The sequence below is a fragment of the Hippopotamus amphibius genome, chromosome 8, assembly GCF_030028045.1.
Source record: "Hippopotamus amphibius kiboko isolate mHipAmp2 chromosome 8, mHipAmp2.hap2, whole genome shotgun sequence".
Lineage (NCBI taxonomy): Eukaryota > Metazoa > Chordata > Mammalia > Artiodactyla > Hippopotamidae > Hippopotamus > Hippopotamus amphibius.
Genome location: NC_080193.1, coordinates 144134637 through 144159876, shown reverse-complemented (window position 1 = coordinate 144159876; position 25240 = coordinate 144134637). Strand labels below are relative to the sequence as shown.

The 25240-nt window shown below is 47.5% G+C and overlaps 1 protein-coding gene across 5 annotated transcripts; it reads left to right on the top strand.

Moving 5' to 3' along the window:
- Window positions 1-541: 541 nt before the first annotated feature.
- Window positions 542-24906, top strand: ILKAP (ILK associated serine/threonine phosphatase). Of its 5 annotated transcripts, XM_057744991.1 has the most exons (15): window positions 592-721; window positions 4376-4527; window positions 4832-4893; window positions 7577-7642; window positions 7740-7786; window positions 8106-8162; window positions 10861-10980; window positions 12415-12541; window positions 13840-13946; window positions 14346-14439; window positions 14724-14811; window positions 16195-16316; window positions 22607-22726; window positions 24310-24391; window positions 24642-24906. In XM_057744991.1, the coding sequence occupies exons 5-15, from the start codon at window positions 7777-7779 to the stop codon at window positions 24780-24782; spliced, it is 1068 nt and encodes a 355-aa protein (XP_057600974.1). In that variant the 5' UTR covers window positions 592-721; window positions 4376-4527; window positions 4832-4893; window positions 7577-7642; window positions 7740-7776; the 3' UTR covers window positions 24783-24906. The 5 variants fall into 5 exon arrangements, with proteins under 5 accessions (XP_057600972.1, XP_057600970.1, XP_057600974.1 ...); XM_057744990.1 differs by lacking the exons at window positions 4832-4893; window positions 7740-7786; XM_057744988.1 differs by lacking the exon at window positions 4832-4893 and having other exon boundaries at window positions 7577-7786.
- The last annotated feature ends 334 nt before the right edge of the window (window positions 24907-25240 follow it).

Here is a 25240-nt window from a genome sequence, read left to right as displayed (position 1 = left end):
CGCTCCTCGGGAGCCCGACACCGACGCGCCCTTCCCGCGCCGCGTGCCCGCTGCGGGCGGACGAGTCGAGAGGCGCCTCCCCTCCGCCCCGCATCCTAAGGGGCCGCTCCACCGGCCCTCGGCGCCTCCGCCCCCAGCGCGCCAGGGACGGGCGCCAGCCGCGGCGGTGCGAGGGCGAAGGCACAGAGCCCGCGTCAAAACCCCATGACGCCTTCCGGGCCGCCAGGGCTCACGGCAAGCTGCCCTGGAGCGCAGACAGGTCTCTCTGGAAGGGCCTTCTCGGCATCTGACGCCCGTGCCCGGAGCAAACTGGGGGAGCCCGAGCCGGACGCCCGGGGGGAGCATGGCGCCGTCCGCAGCGCGTCAGCCACTGAGGCCACGGTACCAGCTTCCGGGGGCCGGCGGAGAGATCTCTGCGCGTGCGCGCCGCCGCCCCGCCCCCTCAGCGCCCCGCCCCGCTCCGCCCGCGCGCAGGCCTCTGGGGCGGCCGGGCCACGCCGCTCGCCGATTGGTGGCGTTGCGGGCCCGCCTTCGGGTGATTGACGGCTCCCGGGCCGCCGCCGCCCCGCCGCCGCCTCCGCCGCTGCAGGGTGTGGAGCCCTCCGCCGCTCGCGGGCTGCGCGTCTGCCGCCGCCGCCGCCTTCCAGCCTCCGCCCAGCCTCCGCCATGGACCTGTTCGGGGACCTGCCGGAGCCCGAGCGCTCGCCGCGCCCGGCTGCCGGTAAGCGGGTGGCCGCGCGGCCGGCGCGGGGCGCGCGGGCGGGCAGCTGGCGGCGGCCTGGAGGCCGCGGCGCCTGAGGGCGAGCGCGGCCTGCACCGGCGCGGGCGGCGCGCGGCCTCCGCCATGTTCGCTGCGCGGGAGCAGGGGCCGCGGCGCGGGGCCCTTTGTGTGCGGCCCGCACGGGTGGCCGCCGCCCTCCCCTCACGGGAGCCGCGCGCCGGGTCCGCCTGCGTGCGAAGCGCCCGACCCTGTGGACGCGTGGTTCCGGGCGCGCGCCCCGGGCCGCGTCCTGTTCGGCTTGGTGTTCCGTGCTCGCGCCGGAGGTGAGGTGGTCGCCGAGTCGGTGCCTGAGGTTGCGAGGCCCGGAAGACGGGATCCCTGTCTCTGCTCCTCTGGCCGTAGCTGCCGCCTCCGAGCAGTGTTCGGTTGTTCCCGGGGCGCCGGGAAGCCCCCCCTCCCCGACGTGGAGCGCGGTGGCCCGGGCCCGCCTCCCTGCCGGCCCCCGGCCGCGGCGCGGGCTCCCGGAGGCTGGGCTCGGAGCTGCGCGGCGCAGCGGCGCGAGGACCGGGCGGCTGGTCGCGGGTGTCCAGCGGGTCACAGCCGCGCCAGGCAGCGTTTGGCGAGACCCGTTCCCGTTTTCGTGTGCACGATGTTCAGCTGGATGCTGTGCTCTAGGGCTTTATTTACAGGCCGAACTCGGTGGCGGAGGACTTGGAAAACTCTAAAAACCAATTCAGATTCCAGGCTCGCCTCCTCCCCCCTCAGTCTGAAAGCCTGGGGGCGGGGCCCTGCATCTGTGTCCCGAAATCCGCGGCGGGTTTTGGACAGCCCAGCAGGGGTTTGGAGAGCCTGGTTCGTAAGGAATACGAAGGTGACTCAAAAGAGCCTAATTCCGAATGCAAGGGGTTGAAATTGAAAATGGCTAAAGTTCATGCCTGTGGGAAATGCCGAGTGTCCAGAGACGCGATGTTTGTAGTTCATGGACGCGGAGTGGGGAAGGAGGAGGTGCTGGACTCGGGCCTCTGAAGATGGGTAGACTTGTGATTTGCAGAGATTCTGATTCTAGGCAGAGGGAACAGTGTGCTCTTTGGGGAACGTTTAGTTCTCCAGTTTGCTTGACCATACCAGCGTGGAGGGGTACTGTGACATGGGACCCTAAAAAAGGTCCGCAAAGAAGGGGTTGTTCTGCCCGCCGCTGTGCCTGGATGCTGGCTTGTCACCTGTGGACCGCCAGGCCGGCTAGTCTTCACAGTCACAGTATTCACAGTAATGGTGCCAGTTACTTTTCCCTACCGAACATTCATTTTGTAGATTTTTAGATTTGTTTTCTAGATTGTTCTAGCTGTGGGTAAAAACTCTGGCTTGTGTATGCCATCTTTCTTACTCTGTTGATGGAGTATAACTTCTATCTGAATATGTTTGGGGCAGAGTTTGAATTTGCAGATGTGCCTATAAGCCTGTCATTTTCCTTAATTGCAAAGGGAGCCTTGAAATGATACAAAACCTAATAACTCTTATAAGTTGGTGCTTGGGAGGGCGTGTTCAACCCTCGTCGAGATGACAGGGTGGCACAGGTGCTGTATGACGTTTAAACTCCCCTTCCCTGAAGAGTAGGTTAGTGAACGACTCCCTGCCTGTGGGTAGGGCACTGACACTGTCACAGGTCCTGCTTGGCTGAGTGTTTTTTTTTTTTTTTTTTTGGCACACGGGCTTAGTTGTTCCGAGGCATGTGGGATCTTCCTGGAGCAGGGATCGAACCCGTGTCCCCTGCATTGGCAGGCGGATTCTTAAGCACTGCGCCACTTAGGAAGCCTGAGTGTATTTTTTTAAATAGCTTTAAAAACAAAGAAGGCATGCTTTCTGAATTTGTAGATGGCAGAAAGCTGAGAGGGAGAAGTACTAAAGTGAGTGACAAAATCAGGACCCAAAGGTATCTTGACAGGCATTTAGTTCAAACCAACGAGATGAATCATAACAGATTAAAAAAAAAAATTTGAACAAGAACAGAATCTGATTTCACAATTTTGTGGAAATACTTTGATTTTTGAAAACTTAATTCAAATGTCATACTTTTTCTCACCGAGAAGTGGATCATGTTGATTGATAAAATTGAATGTAGAGTGAATGAAAAGAAAGTAAAGTTGGTTTCATGAAGTGGATGGAGAAATGGGGCTAAGTCGCACCATCGTGACCCTCACAAAGAATGTGTAGGTGCCACACATTTCTGAGCTATTCCAGCGAACAATAAAAGACAGCCATTTCACAGTCCCCAAAAAGAATTGTTTGGGACATATCAGACTGTTGGGTTTCCCATCGCAGCTCTGCTCTTACTGTCTTCTGTGGCTTTTCCTGCTTCTGTGAAACATGAGTGTTGCCTCCTACTGTAAACCCATAGATTACAGAGATTGCTGTGTGTGCAGGACTTAGCACAGAAAGGGCCCGTGGTCTGTGCTTAGCAGATGCTGCTGCTTTGTAGATGTTACTCTATGAGTTAACTTTCACAGCTGTTCATAAGGGGAAAAAATGCACTCTTAAATGGATTTTATGAAAACACTAACTGTCCACAGGGAGGAAATATCACACTGCTCAGGTCACATCAGGTGTATTTTATTTAGTTCTTTGATTTTTGTTTTACACATCTAATGTTTCTATGCCAAGCCTCTTAATTTTTATGGTCTGGAGAAAAATATGGAAAGAACACATTAAATGTTTGCAAAATTTCTGCTAAATTCGGAGTTTTCATCCCAACCCCTAACATGTTTTGATTGCTGAGTGAAATCAAGTTTTTTACATACAGTATACCTAGCTTACCTAAAAGAGGAAGTATGTTTGTTAATATCAGATAGAAATGGAATTTCTCTGGTACATCATACTCATAAAAGTGTTACTTGATGTTTTTAAAGATTGACAGCTTATATTTGGCAATCCAAACAAGTTAAAGGTGTCCTGGTGGTTCTCTCACTACACCAGTATACGTTAAAACTCATGGTCAGCTGTCAAGGACTAAATAAATATTTGCTTGGCAGGCCATCTTCAAAATATTTCTTTTTAGAAAATTGGACATCTAAATATAAAATAAAGGCTAAGATATTAGAAAAAATTGGACTAATTGTAAAACTTCAGGGTTAATAAGAAAAAACTCAAGTCATAAAAAATTAAAATGAACTTAACTATGTAAAAATAAGTTTCCACAGGCAAAATAGCACAAGGTAAAAGATAAACTGAGAGAAAGTAGTTACAGTTGTTACTAAAGGTTATTATCCCTAGGAAGGGAAAGGCTCCGATAAATTATTAAGAAAAAGAGATAACTATTAGAAAAACGGTCAAAGGATGTGTCCTGACAGTTGGTAGAGGAAGAAGTGCAAGTGACCCATCAGCCAGAACTGATGTGCAGCTTCCTCAGTCACGGGAAAGGCCTAGCAAATCTCTGATGTGCCGTATTTTTCACCCATCGGATTTAAAAATTGGCAAGATGGTAATGAGGGTGTAGAGGACATTCTCATAAAGTGTGTTGGGAGTGAAAGTTACCACAACTTTTGGGGGAACAAATTTTGGCATTTGTCAACTTATTTATTTACTCTTTGACAAGCAGTTGGCAGATAAAATGAGGACATAAGCCTAGGGTTGTTTATTGTGGTGTTATTTGTCATGTAGAAAACTAGAATCGTCCTGCCTGCCCGTGAGTAAGGGAACCAGACAAGTGAGTGGCAGTGCTTCCCCAGTAGAGTAGCCTGCGGCTGTTGAAGAGAATCATTAGACCCAGTGTGCCGGTCTGGAGCACGCCCTGATGGCTTACATGAAGAATGGTATGTTTAGAGTATTGTATATAGTATATTTCTACCTGTTAAAAGTTAAAATGCGCATATACAAGTTCATGAGCATAAAGGGAAGTGGAAAGTACAATAAACTGTTACTCTGGTGGGGAGAGTGGTGGGGAGGCGGGACCTTTTTCTAATACCTCCATGGTATTTGGAAAACATGTACAGTCGTCCCTCAGTATCTTTGGGGGGGTAGGTTCCAGAATCCCCGTTGGATGCCAAAATCAGAGGGTGCTCAAGTCCCTCATGTATCAATAAAACGGCGCAGTACAGTGGCCCTCTGTATCCACAGGTTCCACGTCCTGGGATGAGGAGGTCGACTGTATCCCATTTATAGTTGAAAAGAAAATTCAGGTATAAGAAGCAATTTAGGCAAAATATTTGAAAGCTTTTTGTTGCTTTATTGCACGTAGCAGCTTTTAGCAATATGAACATGATCAGCCCAAGGGTATTGTTCTCAGCGTAGTGTGTAACTTTCAGTAGACTTAGCTTCAGAATGCAGATAACTTAAAAAAAAAAAACCTAGATGAGATTAACTGTAATGAAAAACTTGTTTTCTGTCTTATTTCTTTCTTTATGAGAGTTCTTGAGGTCAGGGGCCTCTTCCAAAGTTTAGGGTCAGGTCACACTTGGTCCAATGACTGCAGCCCCAAATACTTTGAAATACTATTTATCCAAAACAGAATGTAAGGTTCTGGCTAACCAGAAGTTCCCTTTATAGCATTTATGACCTGTAGATTGTTTTTAAAGAATCTAGATGCAAGCTGTTCTAACTTTGATCTTTTTGATGATGCAAAAAGGTATGCCAGAGATCTTATAGAGCCTCCTCGGGGTTCTCTTTGTGGGATTGTATAAGGGTTAAATGAGATGATCCTTGTGAAGTTTCTAGAACAGTGTGGGGGCAGTGTAGCACCTCGCCAAGAGCATGGGCTGGGAAAGGAGGCTGCCTGGGTTTGGTTCTCCACTCCTCACCTGCTCTCTCTTGACAGTTATTTAACCTAAGTGCCTCAGTTTCCTCATCAGTAAGCAACAATAATAGTACCCACCTCATAAGATTATTGTAAGGATTAAATCCATTAAAATTTGTAGAGCACTAGAATAGTTCCTGGCAGGCAGCGAATGTTAATTATCATTTGTATAAGCCATTCTCAGTTGTGGCCAACAGAAATATGAGATGATCTCATTGTGTTTAATTGAAATACCACACACAGTATTCCAGAGTGTCAGAGGAGAGGAGATGCTCATTCTATTCAGCATGGGAAGACACAGCATTCTCTGGGCCTGGTGGTAGGTTTGGGGAACTATCTTAGACTGAGCTGTCACCAAAGGAGAGAGGCCAGGCTAGTGCTAAGTTGGAAACTATTGTGAGGAATGATTGCCAGGACTGAAAATGTATTGCTTGGGTAAAAAAGGACTTCCCCCATTGGACATTGGATTTGGAAAGACCTGATTTAGATGGGTAGTTTAATTCAAAAATTAGAATCTGACCCTGTATAAGTGGAAGGGTTGGTTATTCTTCAGGTTGGCCTCCTCACTGTAACGTCCCCCTCTCCCAAGATGCCTTGGTGCCCTGGCCCCACTGAATGCAGTGTGATTGTCCTGGGTCATCCTGTTCAGTTCTGAGTCTGTTAGCATGGGCGTGTTGATGCTTAGATCAGTACAGTTTGAGTTTTCCTTGGAAGTGGCTTGCTAGAATATTAGCAGTTCTTGCAGGAGGATTTTACAGTGAGTAAATGATGATCCTAAATGCCTTTTCATGTCCTCCTAATGCTGTTTTTTGAATACTTCCCGTCGAGTCTTTATGTCACGTGTGAGAAAAATGAAAGTACTTGTAATTACTTAATGTCTTTAAGGCAGTCCTAAGAGATAAAAATGTAATTTATGGAGTAGACATTTCCCATTTGCATTAGGGATATAAAGCAGAAGAGTTCCTTTTTGTTAAATTAGGAATTTATCAGGTATTTAATGTACTTCTGACCTAAAGACTCCTAAAGAAATTTCCTTCCTTGGAGTTTATACATTTTAGTAAAATTTTTATTTTTTTTAAAAAGTAGAATTGATACCCAGCTCATTTCTAGACAGAAAGACAATATGGATGATACTTTTGCAGCATACACACTGAATTGGTTTTTAAATGAATACATTTCTCTACTTGAACTCTGAGGAACAAGATCAGTGTGTTGAACTTCATAGGACATGAATGTCCACACCTTCATCTGTAGCCCTTTGTTTCCCCCACTTTCCTGTGGGCCAGTTCATATACTTCATGGCTTCAATAGAAATTTTGGGGAATAATGGAAGAGGAATAATGGTTAAATTTTATCTGGAAAGGGATAATTGAGTATAAAACATTTAAGACAAGTACTTTTGGCAGGTAAATCTTTAGGTTTTTAGATAGAAAAATTCCTGGCTTTCACCTGAGTTTATCTTGGAGTATCTGAAATTCCTCATTTTCTTCATAGATATTTATTAAATTGGGCACTGTTCTGGGGATGCCAGGTTAAGACAGATTGGCTTTCGTCAGGCCTCTCAGCATCTCTGTTCTTGTGTGTCAAAGATTCTACTTGGTGGTTAATTCAGAATGGTATTGAAATAAGATTTTTTAAGACCTGTAGATCTTTGAAGAGTCCTTTTATCTCTGAAGTTCTATCTTGAGGTACCAAGATAGAATTATTATTTTGCTCTAGAGTTAGTTTTTTCTTCCCAGGATTCACTTTTAAAGAAAGGCTTAAAAATATTTCTTCCTTTCAATAATGAAATTATCAAAAAAAATACTTGTTTCCCTCAAAACACCCAATAGCCCATAAAATGCCTGTTGGGTCATCTTTGATTGCTAGTACAATATGCTGATTGTAACTGTTGGAAACAAAGGTCCATATTAAATGACTGTCAAGACAATATTTTTAAAAAATAAACTTTGTCCAGTAGAGGGGAGAAGATTTGAATTTAATAGCAAACTTATCTCAAAAGATCTCCCCCTTTGAATCGCATCTGGCCAGTGACCGAATGCTCTCTAAGCGGGTGTTCTGTGTTCTAGGGAAAGAAGCTCAGAAGGGATCTCTGCTCTTTGATGATCTCCCTCCGGCCAGCAGTACTGACTCAGGTACAGTCTTCAGGCTCTCCCAGGTGTGTGTCAACGTGTCATCCTGGGATTGTAGTTGTCTCAATCTTTTTCCCTTTCCCCCATTTTCAACACACAGATGTTTTAGGTGTTGGACTGTCTTAAGTTTTGAATCCATGGCGTCAGGTAAGGCAGAAAAATCCACTAGTCGCTAGCCCCGAGAAACTGCATAAAAATGTTGAGCAGTTTTCTCTGGTTCATTTGAGTGTTTATTTTACTAGCTGGAATAAGATTTAACTCTTTAAGGCAGATTTTGTTTCCTTTGAAATGATAGGACTTAAAATAGGCTCCAGACAGTATGTAGCACAGTGTATGTTGCCACTGGATTGACGCAGAGTTTTGAGTTTGTTTCAAGGACCTGTGTAGGTGTCCTGGTGGGATGGATTCTGACACTGAAGCCTCGTCCTGGATCTGTGGGTTCACTCGGTGTTCTGCTGTGTTTCAGGGTCAGGGGGACCTTTGCTTTTTGATGATCTCCCACCAGCCAGCAGTGGTGATTCAGGTAAGTGGTAGGGAAAGAAGTCCTATGTGCTGATGGAAATAATACGTAGTATGTTACTCTTATGTAAAATCTGTTTATTTATAGCTTGTAACAAGCCTTAGGGTGACATTAAATCATAATACAACGTAAAGTTTATTAAAACTAGACAGATACCAGGAATTTCCTGGCAGTCCAGTGGTTAGGACTCAGCGTTTTCACTGCTGGGGCTGGGTTTGATCCCTGGTGATGGAACTAAGTTCCCGCAAAAACAAAAAAAAAACCAACAAAAAAAACCCTAAATAGATAACCATCAGGTGGGAGCAAAAAGATACTTAAATATTGCATCACTTTTTGGTGATTATTTTTTTTACTTCTTGGGGTTGAACCTCTTGTAACTGACTTTAAGAAGTGAGAGTCCAGTAATTTACTTTGATCTTTGTTATCAATGTTTAAAAGAAAACCTCAGTCTGTCATTCTGGGTCTGCCTTGTTATATTCTTGACAGATCCCCATGTATCCAGCAGAAATGTCTGAATATATGAAGTACAGTTAAAATATTTTCAGTATTCCTGATAAATAAGTCATCTGTTTTATGCCACTTACATTAGAAAGAATTTTGATTTTAAGAAAATGAAGTCGGAATGACACTACGGACTGGTACAGACCATGTGCAGGAATTTGAATTCTTGAAATTCAAGACCTTACTTAATTATTTTCCAGTCAATCCTTTTATGTTCTCAAGATTCTTGTTGATTTGATTTGATTTCTGTCAAGCCTATTAACATTGGCTCTACCTGTTCCTGTAAATGTTTAACTTTTCCTTTTATGCCCCAGTTACACAGAAGGGGAAAATAGAGCCAATTCCTGTAGGTTGTCATATATGACGAATCTGTTATTCCATCTAACTGAGAATTCTCACATGGAATTCCCCCAAAGGGAGGGGGCAGGTAGGGCAGTGGTGCGGGACAGCGGGGATGCAGGCTGTCCTTTCTCAAGTGCAGTTTTCCTCTAGTGTAAAAAACCTTCCTTACGTTGTCAAATAGAACACTTGCTGCTTTTCAAGTATATTTTTGTATCATTAATTCATTACCATAAAATCATTGGAATTAGTCTAGAAAGTATGGATTAAATTAGTATCATTCGTATATTTAGAAAAAGTATCACAGTCTTACATAAGAATTCTCAGGTTTTCAGGCTATGTATCCATACCAAAAATTACAGCATTCTCATACAGTTTACCCTGAAACCATCCTGATAAAGACAGTATTCTTAGTTATAGTGAAAGTTGTGTGCAACTAGGGCTCTTAACAGATTTAATTAAAGAAAGGAAGATTCATAGTTACATCTTAATTATCCACAGGGCAAAAGGCAGTAAACTAGTAGCAACTTAGAAGACTTCAACACCATTATTAACAAGCTTGATTTTTTTTTAATATAGAATCCAATCTTGTATCCGATATTTAGGATTTCTTGAGAAGACATATTTTTCTTCTCAAGCAGGCAAGAGCCATTTACAAAAATTGACTACATTCTAGGCCAAAAAGCAAGTCACAGTAAAGAATCAGTTTCATATATAGACCACATTCTCTAATTACCACATGATTCACTTAGAAGTCAATAACAGTTTAAAAAATTTCTCTGTTTTGCACTTTAAAAGAAAGGAAGATTCTTTTACATACACATTGGGAAAACTGGAACACAAACAGTAAGTGACAGGAGGCTGATGAAGAGACCATCAGGAGAGCGTGACATTGTCCCAGTTAATTTGCCTTACTGTGTGGCGTTGGGATGTGCGTGTTACACAGTTGCAGAAATCTGTCCTTTGCAAGTAATTGACCCTTCTTGAGGGCAGGGACGTTTCCTTCCTTTATTTCCTCATTGCTCAGAAATGTCTGGCAACGAGTAGTTGAATGAATAATAAATGTTGCATGCTTTTATACCTAAATGCAGAGAATATTTAGGGCCATTTATTGGATACTTGATGGACCAGGCAGTGTGATGAATGCTTTACATACCTTCTCTGCATCAGTTTTCAGAACAGCCCTCTGAGAGGACAGTATTCTCCCTGTTACAGATGAAGAAACTGAGGCTGGAAGGTTAAGTAACTTGCCTTAAGGGCACCCCCTTGTAAGTGCAGAACTGAGAATTGAAACTAGACTTTTGTTGTTCCAAAATGCATACACACTGCAGGTGCTCTTAGCTCTGGTTTTGAATACACGTTTGTCCCTTTGCAAGTGGGAATGGCTTCAGCAGTCCTGTTTTGCTTTTCAGGATACCTGCAGTTCTTAAAACCTGATATTTATCTCATTTTAAGCCTTTTTGGGGCATGTGTTACTTTTTAGAACTGGTTTAGGATATTTCACTTTGCAGATTTTGGAAACTTATTTATGAATGAGGGCTTGTGGATGTAAAACATCATGTTTGTGCCGTAGCCCCAAGATATGAATGTGTGTTTTTACCAGCCGGAAGCCTCTTGTGCATGTCCTCTCATGGTCAGTCTGAGCAGGGCCTGGATCTTAATTTGTGGTCTCCCACTGTAGGTGTCTGAGCCACTGCCCCATCCCTCAGAGTCATAGCCGTGACTGCGGTGCCTCCCTCTCTGCCAGGTCTTGCTTGAATGTAATTTTGTCTCCAGGGGCGGGGGGCAGGGAGCCTGGTCTGCTAGGGACGCGAACAGTCTACAGCTGTGTTTCTGTCTGGCTTTTACTTTATATTTCCAGGTTCTCTTGACACTTCGATATCCCAGGTGGTAAAGAATGAAGGGAAAGGAGCAAAGAGAAAAACCTCTGAAGAGGAGAAGAATGGCAGTGAAGAGCTTGTGGAAAAGAAAGTTTGTAAAGGTTTTCAGACAGTTTGAAAACAAATGTATTAGACTTCATATTGTAAAACAACCCAGAGCAAAAACAAGCTCAGCTTTCCAACGATAATACTGGGTTGGCCAAAAAGTTTGTTTGGTTTAACGTAAACATGAAAGACTTTTTTATTTTCACCAAGAACTTTATTGAACAGTGTATTCATTAACTAAATGACCTTTCTGGCCAACCCATTGCTTCCTTTTTATGTCTGTGTTTAAGAAGTAGATAGGGTTCCCTTTTTGCAAATGGATTTCCAAGCTTGCTTTTGCTTCCCTGCTGGCTTTGTTCTCCATGTACATCTCTTACTCACCTTTGGTCAGACAGGAAACCTGCATTTGTCCTTCAAGGGTTAAAAACCACAGGTAGTTTTTGCTTAGCCTTCTGCAGTGAGTGGTTGGTTAGCTTATTGGCCACCTGTCCTTGTCCCCAACCTGTTGGTTAGCACTTGGAATTCTGTGAATGGCTTGGGAGGCAGCGTCCCAAGAGAGAGCCTGTGGCTGGAAAAAGCAATTGAAATTTGTAGTCAGCTTTGTAACATGTCACAGTGAGTGGGGAAGAAATTAAAAGTTTCAGCTAAAGTGAAAAAGCTGTGGGTTTTCACTTACTGCACCGACCACTTTGTCTTGTGCCATACATGTTCTCAGGCGGGTGGAGGCTGCAAGGCTGCACGTGGAGGTGTGAGAGGACCTGCTCCAGCGCTGCTGTGAAGACATGGGCTTCGGCTCAGCTTGTCGCTTCCTGGAGCCTGGAGAGCACTCTGCCTGCTGGCAGCCGCTCTTCAAAAAGCGCTTCCTCTGTCACTTACGTGGCTCTGGGTGTCAGAAAAGAAGCTTAAACGAGCCGTTAGAGAGAAATTTCTGCACTTCCAGTGAACTCCTTTTTCGTTTCCTTCGTCAAAGTAAAAGCAACTGATCTTACCATTTGTTCAAATTCTTCCAGCCTCAAGCATGGAAATATATTTCCAGTGTATCCAACAGGGCATTTGGGATAAACTCTACTTACTTGCGTTTCTCTGAGCTAGGAATTTTTCTGCCCTCATTAACTTATTGACAGACTAGATTTGCACAGAATTCCTTGCTCCAGTTCAAATCCCACTTCTGTGGGAAGACAGCACATTCTTTGCTCTGGTGCTTTGACTTAATGCCCTCTTAAGAGGAGCCATTCTGTACTAACTTGCCGTTGTCTGCTGTTTCCTCTCCACTGCTCAGCCTTGCAGAGACTGGACCCGACCAACAGTGGTCTGATTTTTGTAACAGCCTTGCCGCCTGGAAGATGCCTTGAGGGGTATAGCTTATTTGTTTGCAGCATTGGGGCACTGCTGAGTAGGACAGCCATAGTTCCCTCTCATTTGCTCTGGGACTAGGGCTTCTGGAGAGATGGGCACAGTTTTGTATTGGCTTTTTGTTCTCTTCTCCTTAGCCTCCTCGGTGATCTTCAGTTTGAAAGGCTACGTGGCTGAGCGGAAGGGCGAGCGGGAGGAGATGCAGGATGCCCACGTCATCCTCAACGACATCACCGAGGAGTGTAGGCCCCCCTCCTCCCTCATGTGAGTGTCCTCGCTCCAGCAGCCCCGATGCAGTAAAAGTCTCTGTTCTGATGGGAACCTGGACTGTATCCAGTTTGTATTTATTAGAAAGACATATTACTTGAGCTGCTTGATTCAACATCAGTAGTTCTCAGCTGGGGTTGGTTTTGCCCCCCAGGGACATTTTTGGTTGTCACAACAGGGGGATGTACTACTGGCATCTGGTGGGCAGAGGCCAGGATGTTATCCTACAGTGCACGGATTAGCCCTGTGATTGTCCAGCCCCAGGTGTGAGTCCTGTTGAACTTGAGAAACCCTGCTAACTGGGAAATGACTCTCCCTATTTTGGGGGAGTTATCTTTGAGGTGTGTTGCTTTCCACCAGTGTCTGAAAAGCTTCTGGCAGGTAGTATTCTTATTCTGTGACCCAGGAGATCGTGGTAGAAGCTGCTAATAACAGCACTGAATGGCAATCAGCGTGAGCTAGTGCAGATCGTGAGGGCCCAGAAAGAGAACAGAAAGGCAGAAATGGCACCAGAAGACAACAGACAGTGAAAAGTTTCCTGCAGCCACACAAACTGAAATGAAGGGAAAGGCCTGGAGGAGAAGCCATGGCTTGCCAAGAGCAGGAGTGTGCTTTGGAGTTGCTCTTGAAGCCAGAGGGGCTTCTGGGGGCCCGGGGGCGGGGAATTTGGCTTGGGAGCCCTAGGCCGCAGCCAGCAAGTGCTGCGCTCTGGGGTTCTGAGTTATCAGCCACAGGAAGTTTACTTTTTCATGGCTCGCGATGTCCCAGATTGAAAAGGAATTCCAAAAATATTCAAAAAAAGAGCAGCTCTGCAGAAAAAATGTCATTTCTCATAGGCATTTTTGTTCTTTCCTTCTTGAAACATTTTTTTAATACCATTTATTCTATGTATGTGAGTTTTCTGGCAAAACTTCAAAGGGGCATAGGAGTAAGACTGGTAACATAGGCTTTAAGAGTTCGATATCAGTCAGCGTTTGAGCAAGAGTTCTGAAACTGCTTACTCTCGTACAGTTTTGACTGTCTTGGATCAGTAACTTTATCTGTATGTTAGTGTTTAAAACTAAATCTGCTTTAAATAGAAAAAAGTTCTGAAGTTTAGTTTAGTGAAAAATCAGTTAATAGATCATGATTTTTGAAACAAGTGTTTTTAATGCTTGATTTTAAAATGTCATGAAAGTTACTTACATATTTGTCTCAGGTAATGTTAATGTTTGCTGTGTAAGAGTTGAAAGCTTTAATGGAGAGGAGTAATCTTTGCCATGAGAATCTCGCTGACTCTCAGTTCATTGTTGCAGTACCCGGGTTTCATATTTTGCTGTTTTTGATGGACATGGAGGAATTCGAGCCTCAAAATTCGCTGCACAGAATTTGCATCAGAACTTAATCAGGAAATTTCCTAAAGGTGAGGCTGAAACCTGAATCGGCCCAGGTTCATCTTGGTGTTGGCTGTTTGCGCTGACCAGTGAGATATCACTGGCGTTAGCAGAGAGTCCCTGGTGACTCTAAAAGAGCAGGGCTGAGAGGTGGCAGCTCTAGGAGAGCAGGTGCAGTGGCCGTGCAGGTGTGCCTAGTGTGGAACTTCTCATGTCTCTGAGTGATGGGCACCTCTCGTGGAATGTCTTTGGGTGTGAGTGAGTGTCTTGCCTTTGTACTTGGGAGACCACTAAAACCAAATGCAGATGCACTTATAGGTGAGGAAGTACAGGTTGTTCTTGGTCATAATACAGAAACAGAATGACAGCGGTGGGAGGATAACCTTCCCTCCTTAAGAGTTTGTTTTCTTTTGTTCCTTCTGTAATAGGAGATGTAATCAGTGTAGAGAAAACCGTGAAAAGATGCCTTTTGGACACTTTTAAGCATACTGATGAAGAGTTCCTTAAGCAGGCTTCAAGCCAGTAAGTGTAACCACATGAAGACTTGTGAGAGGAGTTGTGTGTATGTTGTTTTCCTAAACACATTTCAGGCCTTCTGATACAGTTTAATGCTAATGCCCACTGTCTGAAAAGTTCCTAGCACCACGTAAGCTCTTATAACTTAAGGAAATCTGAAACAGAAAAAAGCACATATCAAAGAAACCATCCATTTTAAAAGTATAAGACACTTGCCAGTCAACTCTGGAAATTAGTCTCAAAGTGCTAGCATGTTGGTGGTGACTGTATTTCGATGTGTTTCCCCCCAGGAAGCCTGCCTGGAAAGATGGGTCCACTGCCACGTGTGTTCTGGCTGTAGACAACATTCTTTATATCGCCAACCTCGGAGATAGTCGGGTATGGAACAGCATGTCACTTGGGGGAGGAACTGTGGCAAGCACTTGCTGAATGAGATTGCAGTGGTGATGGCTGGGTTGAAATCTTTCTTCTTGTGGGGTTGCTGCAAGGGGTTCTGTTGCAGAGTTTAGGTTCTGGGTCAGGAAACAGCAGCTAAGCTTGAGGCGGTTTGTTCTCTGGGAAGACTTATACCTTGGCTGTCAGACAGATACGGAGCTGTGAGTTGGAATTTGATTGGTCTGCAAGTAGCTTAAATATTCATCTTCATTTCTCTGATCTCAGACAGTAATGAATGAAACGTATTAACCCCTGCCTCTCCAAATCACGTGATTTAGAATAGCTCAAAAGCTGTAACTAGAAAAGTGCTAAGTGATGCAACATATATCCGTTGAGTCCAGTACACATGGCTGAGGGAGAAAACCCAGTTATTTCCCACTGATGACATCCTGTGTCCCAGTCCCAGTTGTGGGGAATGACTTAGAGCTGGAGGGTGGTGCTCCGTAGGGCCTCTGCAGGCCCTCCCCCCTCCCCTGCCAGAAGCGGGTGTTCACCTCCATTCCTGCTTGCTTTTCAGCCAGCCTCCATGCTTGTTCAGCAGTCACTGGACAAAGTGACCTTCCTGCTCTTAATAGCATCTTCAGACCTGGAAGTAGCTGCTCCCCAACCCTTTTGCTTTTAGGGTGATTTATAAATATGGGGCACTAGGAGTACAGTCCTGAGCATCGCAGGTGGTAGCCCTGCCCTAGTGAGTTTATTCTGGTGATCCTCTAGTGGATCTATCTAGTGGACTGTCTCTAGTACATAGGTGTTTAGATCAAAGGACTTAAAAAAAAACAGCATGAGTAAGATTGGCCAAAAAAGAGATTGGAGTCAGACCCAAGTTTGAGTCCGGGGCCATGCTCTGTGATTCTAGGCACGATGCTTATCCACGGGGCCTCAGGCTTCCTCTTCTGTAGAGTAAGAGGTTTGTCCATAAGTTACCACACAGTACACACAGTGGCGGGAACACGTGGAGGTGTACTTGGTCAGCCCACCAAACTGTCCTCGTCTTTGCCTGTGTAGACTCTTGAATGGTAACTCCTAAAGGGGCCTTGGTGCTTGTTAGGTGCCTCCCTTTCACGTCACAGATGAGAAGGTAACGGCCTGGTGAGGGTGGGCAGTGGTCATTCCACCAGAGGTGAGACCCAAGCCCAGGGCTTTGCTCCCTGAATTTTCTGTGGCACCACTTTGCTGCCTGATACTTTAGATGCTTGATTCTCTGAACACAAGTTTGTCAACAGGAGGCTGACTCTGAAACCCTGTTGTTAACCTTTCTCTTTACCTGGCAACATCAGGCGCTGCGCTCGTGGACTTTCACAAGTGTCATACTCTCCATCTCCCCAGGCAATCCTGTGTCGTTATAACGAGGAGAGTCAAAAACATGCAGCCTTAAGCCTCAGCAAGGAGCATAATCCAACCCAGTATGAGGAACGAATGAGAATACAGAAGGCTGGAGGGAATGTCAGGTAATCAGGGAGTGCCGGGAGCTCCGGGAAGGAGGGTTCACCGGGAGACCTCCGGGGTGGAGCATTCTGTGTCATGCGGTCTTCAGCGTGATGAGACTGTCTGAGGTCCAGTCTGGTGAAGGTGAAGTAGGTGAACGAGAGTTGTAGGATTTCACATGTGTCCAGGTGGGAGCAAAAAATGTGTGCAAGAAACATGCCTGCCTACATTTGCAAAGGAGGAGACCTGCCTCAAATTCAAGGTCACTGTTTGCACCATTTTCTCTGGTCCTAGGAACTTTCATAAAACTGTCATTTGTCACAGCTGGTTATGCTACAGTTTTAGGCAGATTCTCCAGAGAGAAAATCTAAAGTAGTTAAGACAGTAAACGTAGGACAGTAGTGCGTGCTGATCACCTCTGGGCTTCCTGGGGAAAAACTAGTCTAGCCCAGAGACTGCGCTTCCCTGGCCGTGTCCCCAGCAATTCTGTTTCATCTCTCTTTACACCTGTGAAGACTGTGTGCCGGCTCTAGTTTATCACCTGCCATCTCAGGCAGTTAAAGGAGGGTTAAGACTTTTCTGCATGGTAGGAGAATTACACTTCAAGGACACTGCAATGGATTTGACCAGAGGGGTTTTCTAGTTCATCTTACAGTTTGATTCCATTAGCATTTTATTTCCTATTGGAGGTAAGGGAGAAGTAATATACCAGTGTAGACTGCGGTTATTTGTCCTTGGAAGTGTAGTTCTCTTCTGTTTATTTGGGGCAGTCTTTGTTACTGCTCCAGGCTGATTCTAGCCATTGGTGCAGGGAGCTCTCTGGAGAGGAGTCAGAATTCTTAGGGTTGGTTTAAAAGCTCCTGGGTTAGTAGAAGGTGATTTTGGTCTTGGTGTGGCTGTTGACATGAGCATCGGTGGAACTGTAGGCTGGTGCAGACCTTGGCGGTGCCACGCCTGCCCCTCCCCCGTGACCGCTGGGGACTTTAACGCCTGAGAGCGCTGCCCCCACATTAGCGCCAGCATCACCTTTTCTGCCCTTTCTTATGACTTTAAAATTCTGCTTTTGCCTGAACTCCTTGGAAAAAGATTTTGACGTTGGCAGTCCTGTAGCTGAAAGTAAGGTCAGCTGCATTGCATTTACTTGCTGTTTCCCAGTCCCTGCTTACTGAGAACAGTGTGGGCTTAGGGTGAGCCCCTCAATTTAGAGAAGAGGGGTGGGAAGCTCAGAGACAGCAGGGGCTTTGTTCCTGAGCAGCAGGGCCAGGCTGTGGCCCATCTCCTGCCTGAGGCCGGGGTTGGCAAGCTTTTTCTTTTCCTCCACCCGTTCCCACTTTTATTATTGAAATTTTGAAACATGCAGAAAATATAGTAAACATTTCAATATCTACCACGTAGATGCACTAGTTAACATTTTGCCATATTTGCTTTGTCTGTTTATGTGTGTAGTTTGGCTGAGCTATTTAAAAGTTAGTTACAGACATAACACCTAAGCAAATAATAATTCCTTGGGTTGTGTTAGGTTACCTACTATCCTGTCTGTACTCATGTTTCCCCAGTTGTCTCCAGAGTGTCTGTGTTTGAAACCAGGGTCTGGTCTGCTTTTGCATCTACCTTGGACACAGATCTTTCAGTGTAGAATGGTCTCCACTTTTACTAGGCTTGGATCGTATCACTAGTTGGCACTTGTAGAGGGTCACCAGCACTGTTTTTTCGTGGTATCCTTTAAGTTGCTTGCATGTATTTCTTGTAGACTAGAAGTTAGGTCTAGAAGCTTCTTTAAATTCAGATCAAACATTTTCAGCAAAAGCATTTGATGGGGGGGGCTGTGTACTTTTGGTAGTCCTTCGCTTCAGGCCTGTGTAAGGTCACTGGTGCTGATACTGAGTCCATGCTGGCTGCCACGTGGTGACAGCAGATGGCTCCAGTGGGAAAGGCACGTTTCCACGTGTGATCAGCCAGTGCTCCCCGGGATGCACTCTGGCACCTTGTGAACATTGTTTCCCACCAGCCTTTAGGCTGATGGTTTTAGCATCCCTTAGTGATCCTTGCAGGAGCCAGTTATTTCACAGGGGTTCCTGCTACACATATTAGCAGACATCCTACAGAAAGGTTTTCCTTCATCAGTAGGGGATGAACCGTCGTTTCTCCCTGAAAGCAGGGTAAGTGTTGCAGAGTGAGAGCCGCCCACAGTTGTGGAAACTAGTGTTTTTTTCCCCCTTGCCTGCCTCTCCCTATCCCCTTTTTCTTGCTCCACTGTGGGTGGGTTTATGGCCTTGGGGTGCTGATGCAAGCCGCAGAGGCAGGGCACTCTTGCTGCTCACATGTGGCCGGTGGGAGGGAGCTCCTGGGGCTTGCGGCAGACACATATGCCTCTGTCTTAAAACTGAGCTCCATGTGCTGCGGACTTATGTTTCAACTGCAGTGTCATCAGTTCTGCGTCTCTTCTAGGACAGAGGCAGGAAACACACACACTTTAGACTGTGAGCTTAGATTGCTATTTCTCATTCAAATTGAGCACTTACAGGGCTTTCTCTTAACTTCTTTGACTCAGTAGTTGTAGTGTCTTTTATACTGAAAATCTTGGTTCCTAATAACATTCGTATGTTTATTTGCCAAAATAGCTTGAAAATCAGCATCAGAAGTATCACTGAATGACTGTGAGTTCCTTGTGGTTCTCTTATCCATAGTGTGTGCCTCCCTGAGGATACACAGAGTATTGTGTGTAAACATGGAATAAGTATTTTCACTGAGGTTTTGTTACACTCTGGTTAATTATGATCATTAGTTTCATTTTGCTTTCAACTTCAGGGCTTTCTTCCCTGTGTTATAAAGCATTTACATGGTGAGATTGGGGCCCTTGTGCACCGTGGGTAGGAATGTAAAATGGTGCCGCCTCTGTGGACAACAGCATGGCGCTTCCTTACAGATTAGACATAGACCTACCATCACCACATTGCAAGTCAGCTGTGCTTCAATAACAAGTAAATAGATCTACCATATGATCCAGCCATTCCACTCCAGAGTATACACCCAAAAAATTCAAGCAGTGGGTTTGAACAGATATGTGTGCACCCATGTTCCTAGCAGCGTTTTTCACAGTAACCAAAAGGTGGAAGCAGCCCCCGTGTTCATCTGTAGATGACGTGAGGAACAAAACATGGTCTCTCCATGCAGTGGAAAGACCATTCAGCCTTAACAAGGCAGGAAGCCCTGTCACATGAGTGAACCTTGAAGACATTTTGCTAAGTGGAATAAGCCAGTCACAGACGAGCGAATGCTGTGTGATTTCACTTACAAATGAGGTCCCTGAGTGGTCAGGATCATCGGGACAGAAAGTAGGATGGGGGTTGTTGGGGGCAGGAGGCGGGGGGCGGGCTGGGGAGGTGGTGTTTAATGGTCGCACAGTTCAGTTTGGGAGTGAATGTGCTTAACGCCACTCAACTTTACATTTAAAAGTAGTTACGATGGTAAATTTTCTGTTATATATATTTTACCATGATTTTAAAAATGAAAAAGACCCCACCTTTACATGGTTAATTATGTAAATTAAATAAAAGGCATACGTAAAGAGGCATGTTTTCGTCTGTTCCCTTCAGCCTTCTTTCCTGATTCTTTCGTGATTCCTCTTACAAAAATAAGCATACCCATGTATATATTTTTATTTTCCTACTTTCTTACACTGACGGTAGTATACTGTATGCAGCAGCGCGTTACACTCCTTCAGGTGAATTCTTCAGAGAAGGTGAAGACAGTTGTATGTTTATTTTATAAGGAAGGCAACTGAACATCTGAAGGGAAGCTTGCACATGTAGCATTTAGTGTCAGATATGCAGTGCCTGTGTGCTGGTACAGGTCTCTGATGACAGAAGGAACTCTTCATTCCGGAATCACACCTGCAGTCTCCTCTGCAGCACCCATCGTGTTAATACGTTGCACATCTTGGCGTCTGCAGTCTTGGGATGGTCAGGAGAAGATGGAGCTTCCACATCCCAGCCTTAGGTTTGCGAGCCTGTAGAGACTACAGTGTCCCTGCTTTTGCTCGCCTGCTAAAGGAGCTGAAATCAGAGCAGGGTCTGGCTTGTCCTCGCAGCCAGGTGGGCCATCTCAGTGCCTCCCTCTCTGATTGAGGGAAGAAGCGGGACAGAAAATAGCAGCAGAAAGAGCTACGGTCAGGGGACTCTGTGGGACAACTTTGCCACCAACAGGACGGCACAGCTCCGATTGCTGGGCAGGTGGGAGGGAGATGAGGCACAAAGCCGCGTGGAGCAAAAGCTGCAAGTGCTCGAGGGCGGGAGGCCAGGCCTGTGGACGGCTAGGAGGGAAGGCAGATGGCTGGTGGGTGGGGACTTGAAAACTCCCTCCCTCCTCAGCATGGTGGTCTTGGGGGAGAAGTTTGAGGGCAGCGGGAAGAGAGTGGAGTTTCAGCAGTTTGTTGGGGAGCACCCGCCGCAGAGCACGCGGCTTCCTGTCGTGCGCGTTCAGGAAGCTGGCTGCGTGTCGGGTGCGTGTGGAGGCGCTCTCTTGAGGGTTGGGGCGGGCGGGGAAGTGTGAGCCTGCGCACCCACGTGGTGGTTCCGGACGGGCCTGGTCCGGTGTGGTCCTGTTCAGTTGTCACTGACCATGCAGGTAGGTGGCATGGCTTCGTGCTTCTGTGACACAGCCTTCGAGTTGGCACTGGCCTCTGGAGCTGACTGGCGTTTGCACATGCACGTCTTACATCACCTGTCACACGAGATGCAGGCAGAGTGACAGCCAGCTTGCTGTGTGGTTCAGAAGTGTGTGTGGCTTTTCCTGGGTCTGTGATTCTGTCTGTTGCTGCTTTCTCCCGTCGCTCCAGTAGTTGAGTGCGTGTAAGATTTCCACTCTGTGTAGAACTGCGCTCAGTAAACAAGGATGCACATGGCAGCTTCTGTGTCACGGTGCACACGTTTTTCTTCATCGGACTCAGGAGTTGGTCCACGTTTTCTGTGCCGAGTTGTGCTGGTAGTAACGGGGTCTTCAGGACCTGCCATTGTGCGTAGCCTTGTTGAGACGAGCTGTGTGTAGGACGGGGTGGGGGTGGATGCACACCAGGCGCCTGGGCCCTTGGGCCTGAGGAAGCACTTTGTTGGCTTCTCATGGTGCTCATGCTTTGAGTTGTTTCCTCAGTGGCGCTCTTAAGGCTGGAGGAACCCACACACACGCCACCCGTGTCACACTTCAGCTCTGCTTCTTGCACTTCAGTCCCTCTTGCTGTACATTTTACTGTTTGTGCTTGAGAAGACTGCTCAGCTCTTCACAGATACCAGCAGGTCTTCGTTGCTGGTGATTCAGCTGTGACCACTGGGAGGGTGACTTTGTGGGCACAGCGAAGGACCAGGAGTCAGGCTGAATTCTGACTCCGAGACAGCAGGCCAGACCCAGACCCACGAGCAACTGCCGGCCGCATGTGTCCATCACATAGCATCTCCAGAGCTTGTTCCATTGTTCGGGAGCCCCATGGTGACACTGCACCTCCACCCACAGCTTTGCTGTTTGCTGAGCTCTCAGACTCACCTTGTCAAGGGTGGGTTCTCTCCTGGTTTTACCCATGAGGGTCTGGTGCTAGGGAGGTTGCAGCTGCCGGAGGTCACAGAGCAAGGACACCACCAGAACTGTCGCGTCGGGCTAGGGACGGTCACCCTGCTGCCAAAACTCTGTCTCACGACGTGGAGTCTTCCCGGGCCACCTTCTCATCTGCTGTCCTCACCTCGAGTAGAATGGGGGAGTGTGGTGCTGTGCAGACACCACCGCCTGCATTTAAGTCACATCAAATCATATTCACCCCGAGGTAAAGAAAACTTGCTTTCAAATCTGGAAATAGTCACTCTCAGGTATTTTCCAAATCTGATTAGAGTGAAATGCAAAATATCCCTCTGTTCCAGCTATTTGTAACCCTGGTGGTATGGCTGAATCACGCGAGAAGCTTTAAGATAAAAACAAAACAGAACAACAAAGCCTGGTGCCCACCCAGTCCAGTGTGACTCTGGGCTGTGGGCAGATCAATGGATTAGGCCCAGTGCGGCCACGTGCCAGCTGGAGGGGGTGCTGCTCCCACCGGTGTGCCGCTGGGCTGAGGTGCCGGGGCAGCAGGGGTGTTGGTGACCCAGAACCATGAAGACTGAGCACAAAAGTAGTTAGATGCTGCTGTGTATTATGGGAGGCTGAGAGATGTGGATTCCACAGGTTAACGTCTTTCACGCCATCCCTTTTTTCTGCTTTTAAGATCAGACTCTGAGTATTGTGACCCATCGTCTGTCACGTGGAGTCTGAGTATGTTCTCCCCTCCTTTTAGGGACGGGCGTGTCTTGGGCGTGCTGGAGGTGTCCCGCTCCATCGGGGATGGGCAGTATAAGCGCTGTGGGGTTACTTCTGTGCCAGATATCAGACGCTGCCAGCTGACCCCCAACGACAGGTAAAAGCTCCCAGAGGCACGGGTGTGCACACACACGGTCTTGCCTCTCTTCTGATTTCTTCCAGCGTGCGTGGTGAACCTGAGTGGTGAGTGGACGGCCACGCCTCGGGCCCTGCGCCAGGCCCGGGAGGTGCAGGGATAGATAAATACCATCGCTGCTCCTGCGGGGTGCACAGTCTGGGTGGGGAGCACGCGTGAACGGGCATCCTGGTCCAGCGTGTCCCAGGGCTGTGGGGCCCTCTGGGGGACGCTGGCTGTGGGGGAAGGGACGCCCCTGTTGGAGGCAGGAGCAGGGGTTTCTGGCAGAGGGGACACCCGCACGAGGGCACTGAAGTGGGACGGGATGAAATGTGTCCAGGCACATGCCACAGTGGGGAGTCCTCATAGTGATGGCAGGGTGCTTGGCCCTGGACTCTCGGCCGAGGAGTTTGAAGTGTAGCTCGTCACTGGTGGAGAATCGTGGGAGGTTTTTAAGCGGAGCCGAGCTAGGTTGAGAAGGGCCCCCGCTTGTTTCATGGTCCAGCCCCTAATTCTCAGCTGCTTGAGGATGAGGCACCATGCCTGGTGACGGGAGCCCTCAGCAGGCAAGCTTGGAGGTTGGAGTGGGACGGAGCCCAGAGGCTGTTAGGAGCGGCGCACTGGCCCTGGCCCTGTTAGGAGGTGGGTGGGGGTGGGCTCAGCGCCGCGGACGGGAGACGGGAGGCCAGTGCTGCGGAGGAGAGCCTCGCCGCGGCCCTGCCTGCGGGGCGTCCCCGCCCCCACCTGCCTCAGCGTCTCGGGCCACGTTTCCGCCAGCGCCTCCTGTTTTCTCGATGGTGCCTCCGCAGAGGCTCGTCTGCCTCCTGTAGTGTGTGCTGTGCGCGTCCCCTCTTCTGTGGGTCACGGTTGTGTCTGTCCCGTCACTCAGGGCTGTCACCTCACTGGAAGGGGCCGGCACCTGCTTGGACCTGTGCCGCCACTAGGTCCCAGGCATGAACCATGTGCCTGGTAAATACTTGTTGAATGAATGCCCACTTGAAAGAGGAAAACCAGGACCTGGGTGTTAGAGCTGAGGGGAAACTGCACTAGGAGAACCAGAACCGTCACACCGCACCCACCATGGTTCAGAAGGACTTTCCTTGGGACGTCTAGAGGGGGCTTGGAAAGGGAGGTAGTCCTGTTCTCAAATGGTGAATGTGGGTGGGTGTCCTCCCTTCACGTAAGTGCGTAAGAACAGTCCTTAAGTCCAAAGGTCAGTTTTATGTTTGGGAAATAGCTCGAGGCATGTGGTGGTAGAAATTTAGCATGTCTTTACCATAACACCGGGTGGGTTTTATTTGGTGATGTTCCTAGAGTTTGTCTAGGAAGTGGGTTTGGGTTAACCCATAATCGTTGGTGAACACAGTGTAGCCCCAATGTTGATGTATAACAATTCACCTCCAGGTGTTTTTAAGTAGTTTTAACCTTTGTTCTGTAGAAGTTAAATTGGTTTTTAAAAATGCTTAGCCTTTGAGTAGTTGGACAAATACTTTTTACCTCCATTGCCAGGCCATTTTATAAAGTTTGCTGCTAAAACCCATTTATGTTTTTTTTCGGCGTTGTAGGTTTATTTTGCTGGCCTGTGATGGCCTCTTCAAGGTCTTTACCCCAGAAGAAGCCGTGAACTTCATCTTGTCCTGCCTTGAGGTAAGAAGTCTCATCAGGGAGTGGGTGCCAGCTGTCCCAGCGCACTTGGGCTTTAGGACGAGTCCCGAGGCCCCTCCTCCCGTGTCCTCATTGTTGGGAGTGGGAACTCCACCCAGGGGGCTCACTGGTCAGTGTGTCCCACCCGGCCCAGTGAGGACCGGGGAGCAGCTGTTCCTCGTGGCAGTGGTGTCTCAGGAGGGTGGCGGGCTGCAGGATCCCCGCTCACCGGCGCCCCTTTCCTGTCCGGTAGGATGAGAAGATCCAGAGCCGGGAAGGGAAGTCTGCCATGGACGCCCGCTACGAAGCTGCCTGCAACAGGCTGGCCAACAAGGCCGTGCAGCGGGGCTCGGCGGACAACGTCACCGTGATGGTGGTGCGGATAGGGCGCTGAGGCGCCGCGGGCCGGGCGCCGCGCGCTGTCGGCTTCCCAGCTTCGTTTTGTGTGTTGTGCACATTATGTGTTCTGTGTACTCCTGTGGGATTCCCATGGCTGTAAATAAAGGTTTCTTTTTTTTTTCTAGACTTTGAGCAGCTCTTGACTTTTCAGAGGTTGTGTTTGCTTTTGAATATGCTTTGGGACTTTCCTTGTTAAAACCATTACAGGCATCTTGGATTGGCCAGTAATAATGGCCCGGAAGCTGCTCACTGTGCGGTGCGTTGTAGTTTACGGGCATCTTAACTGTGCTGTGTCACCCTTGTGATCACTGGTTGGGGAAGTGGCATTTTATAGTGAGGAGTTCGAGGTGATGACTGGCTTAGGCAGGCCAGGATCAGAACCCAGTGCTACCGGAGCGCTCTGGCTGCTTTCAGCTTTCTATAAAGATAAGGTTACAAAACGTTATGCAGCAT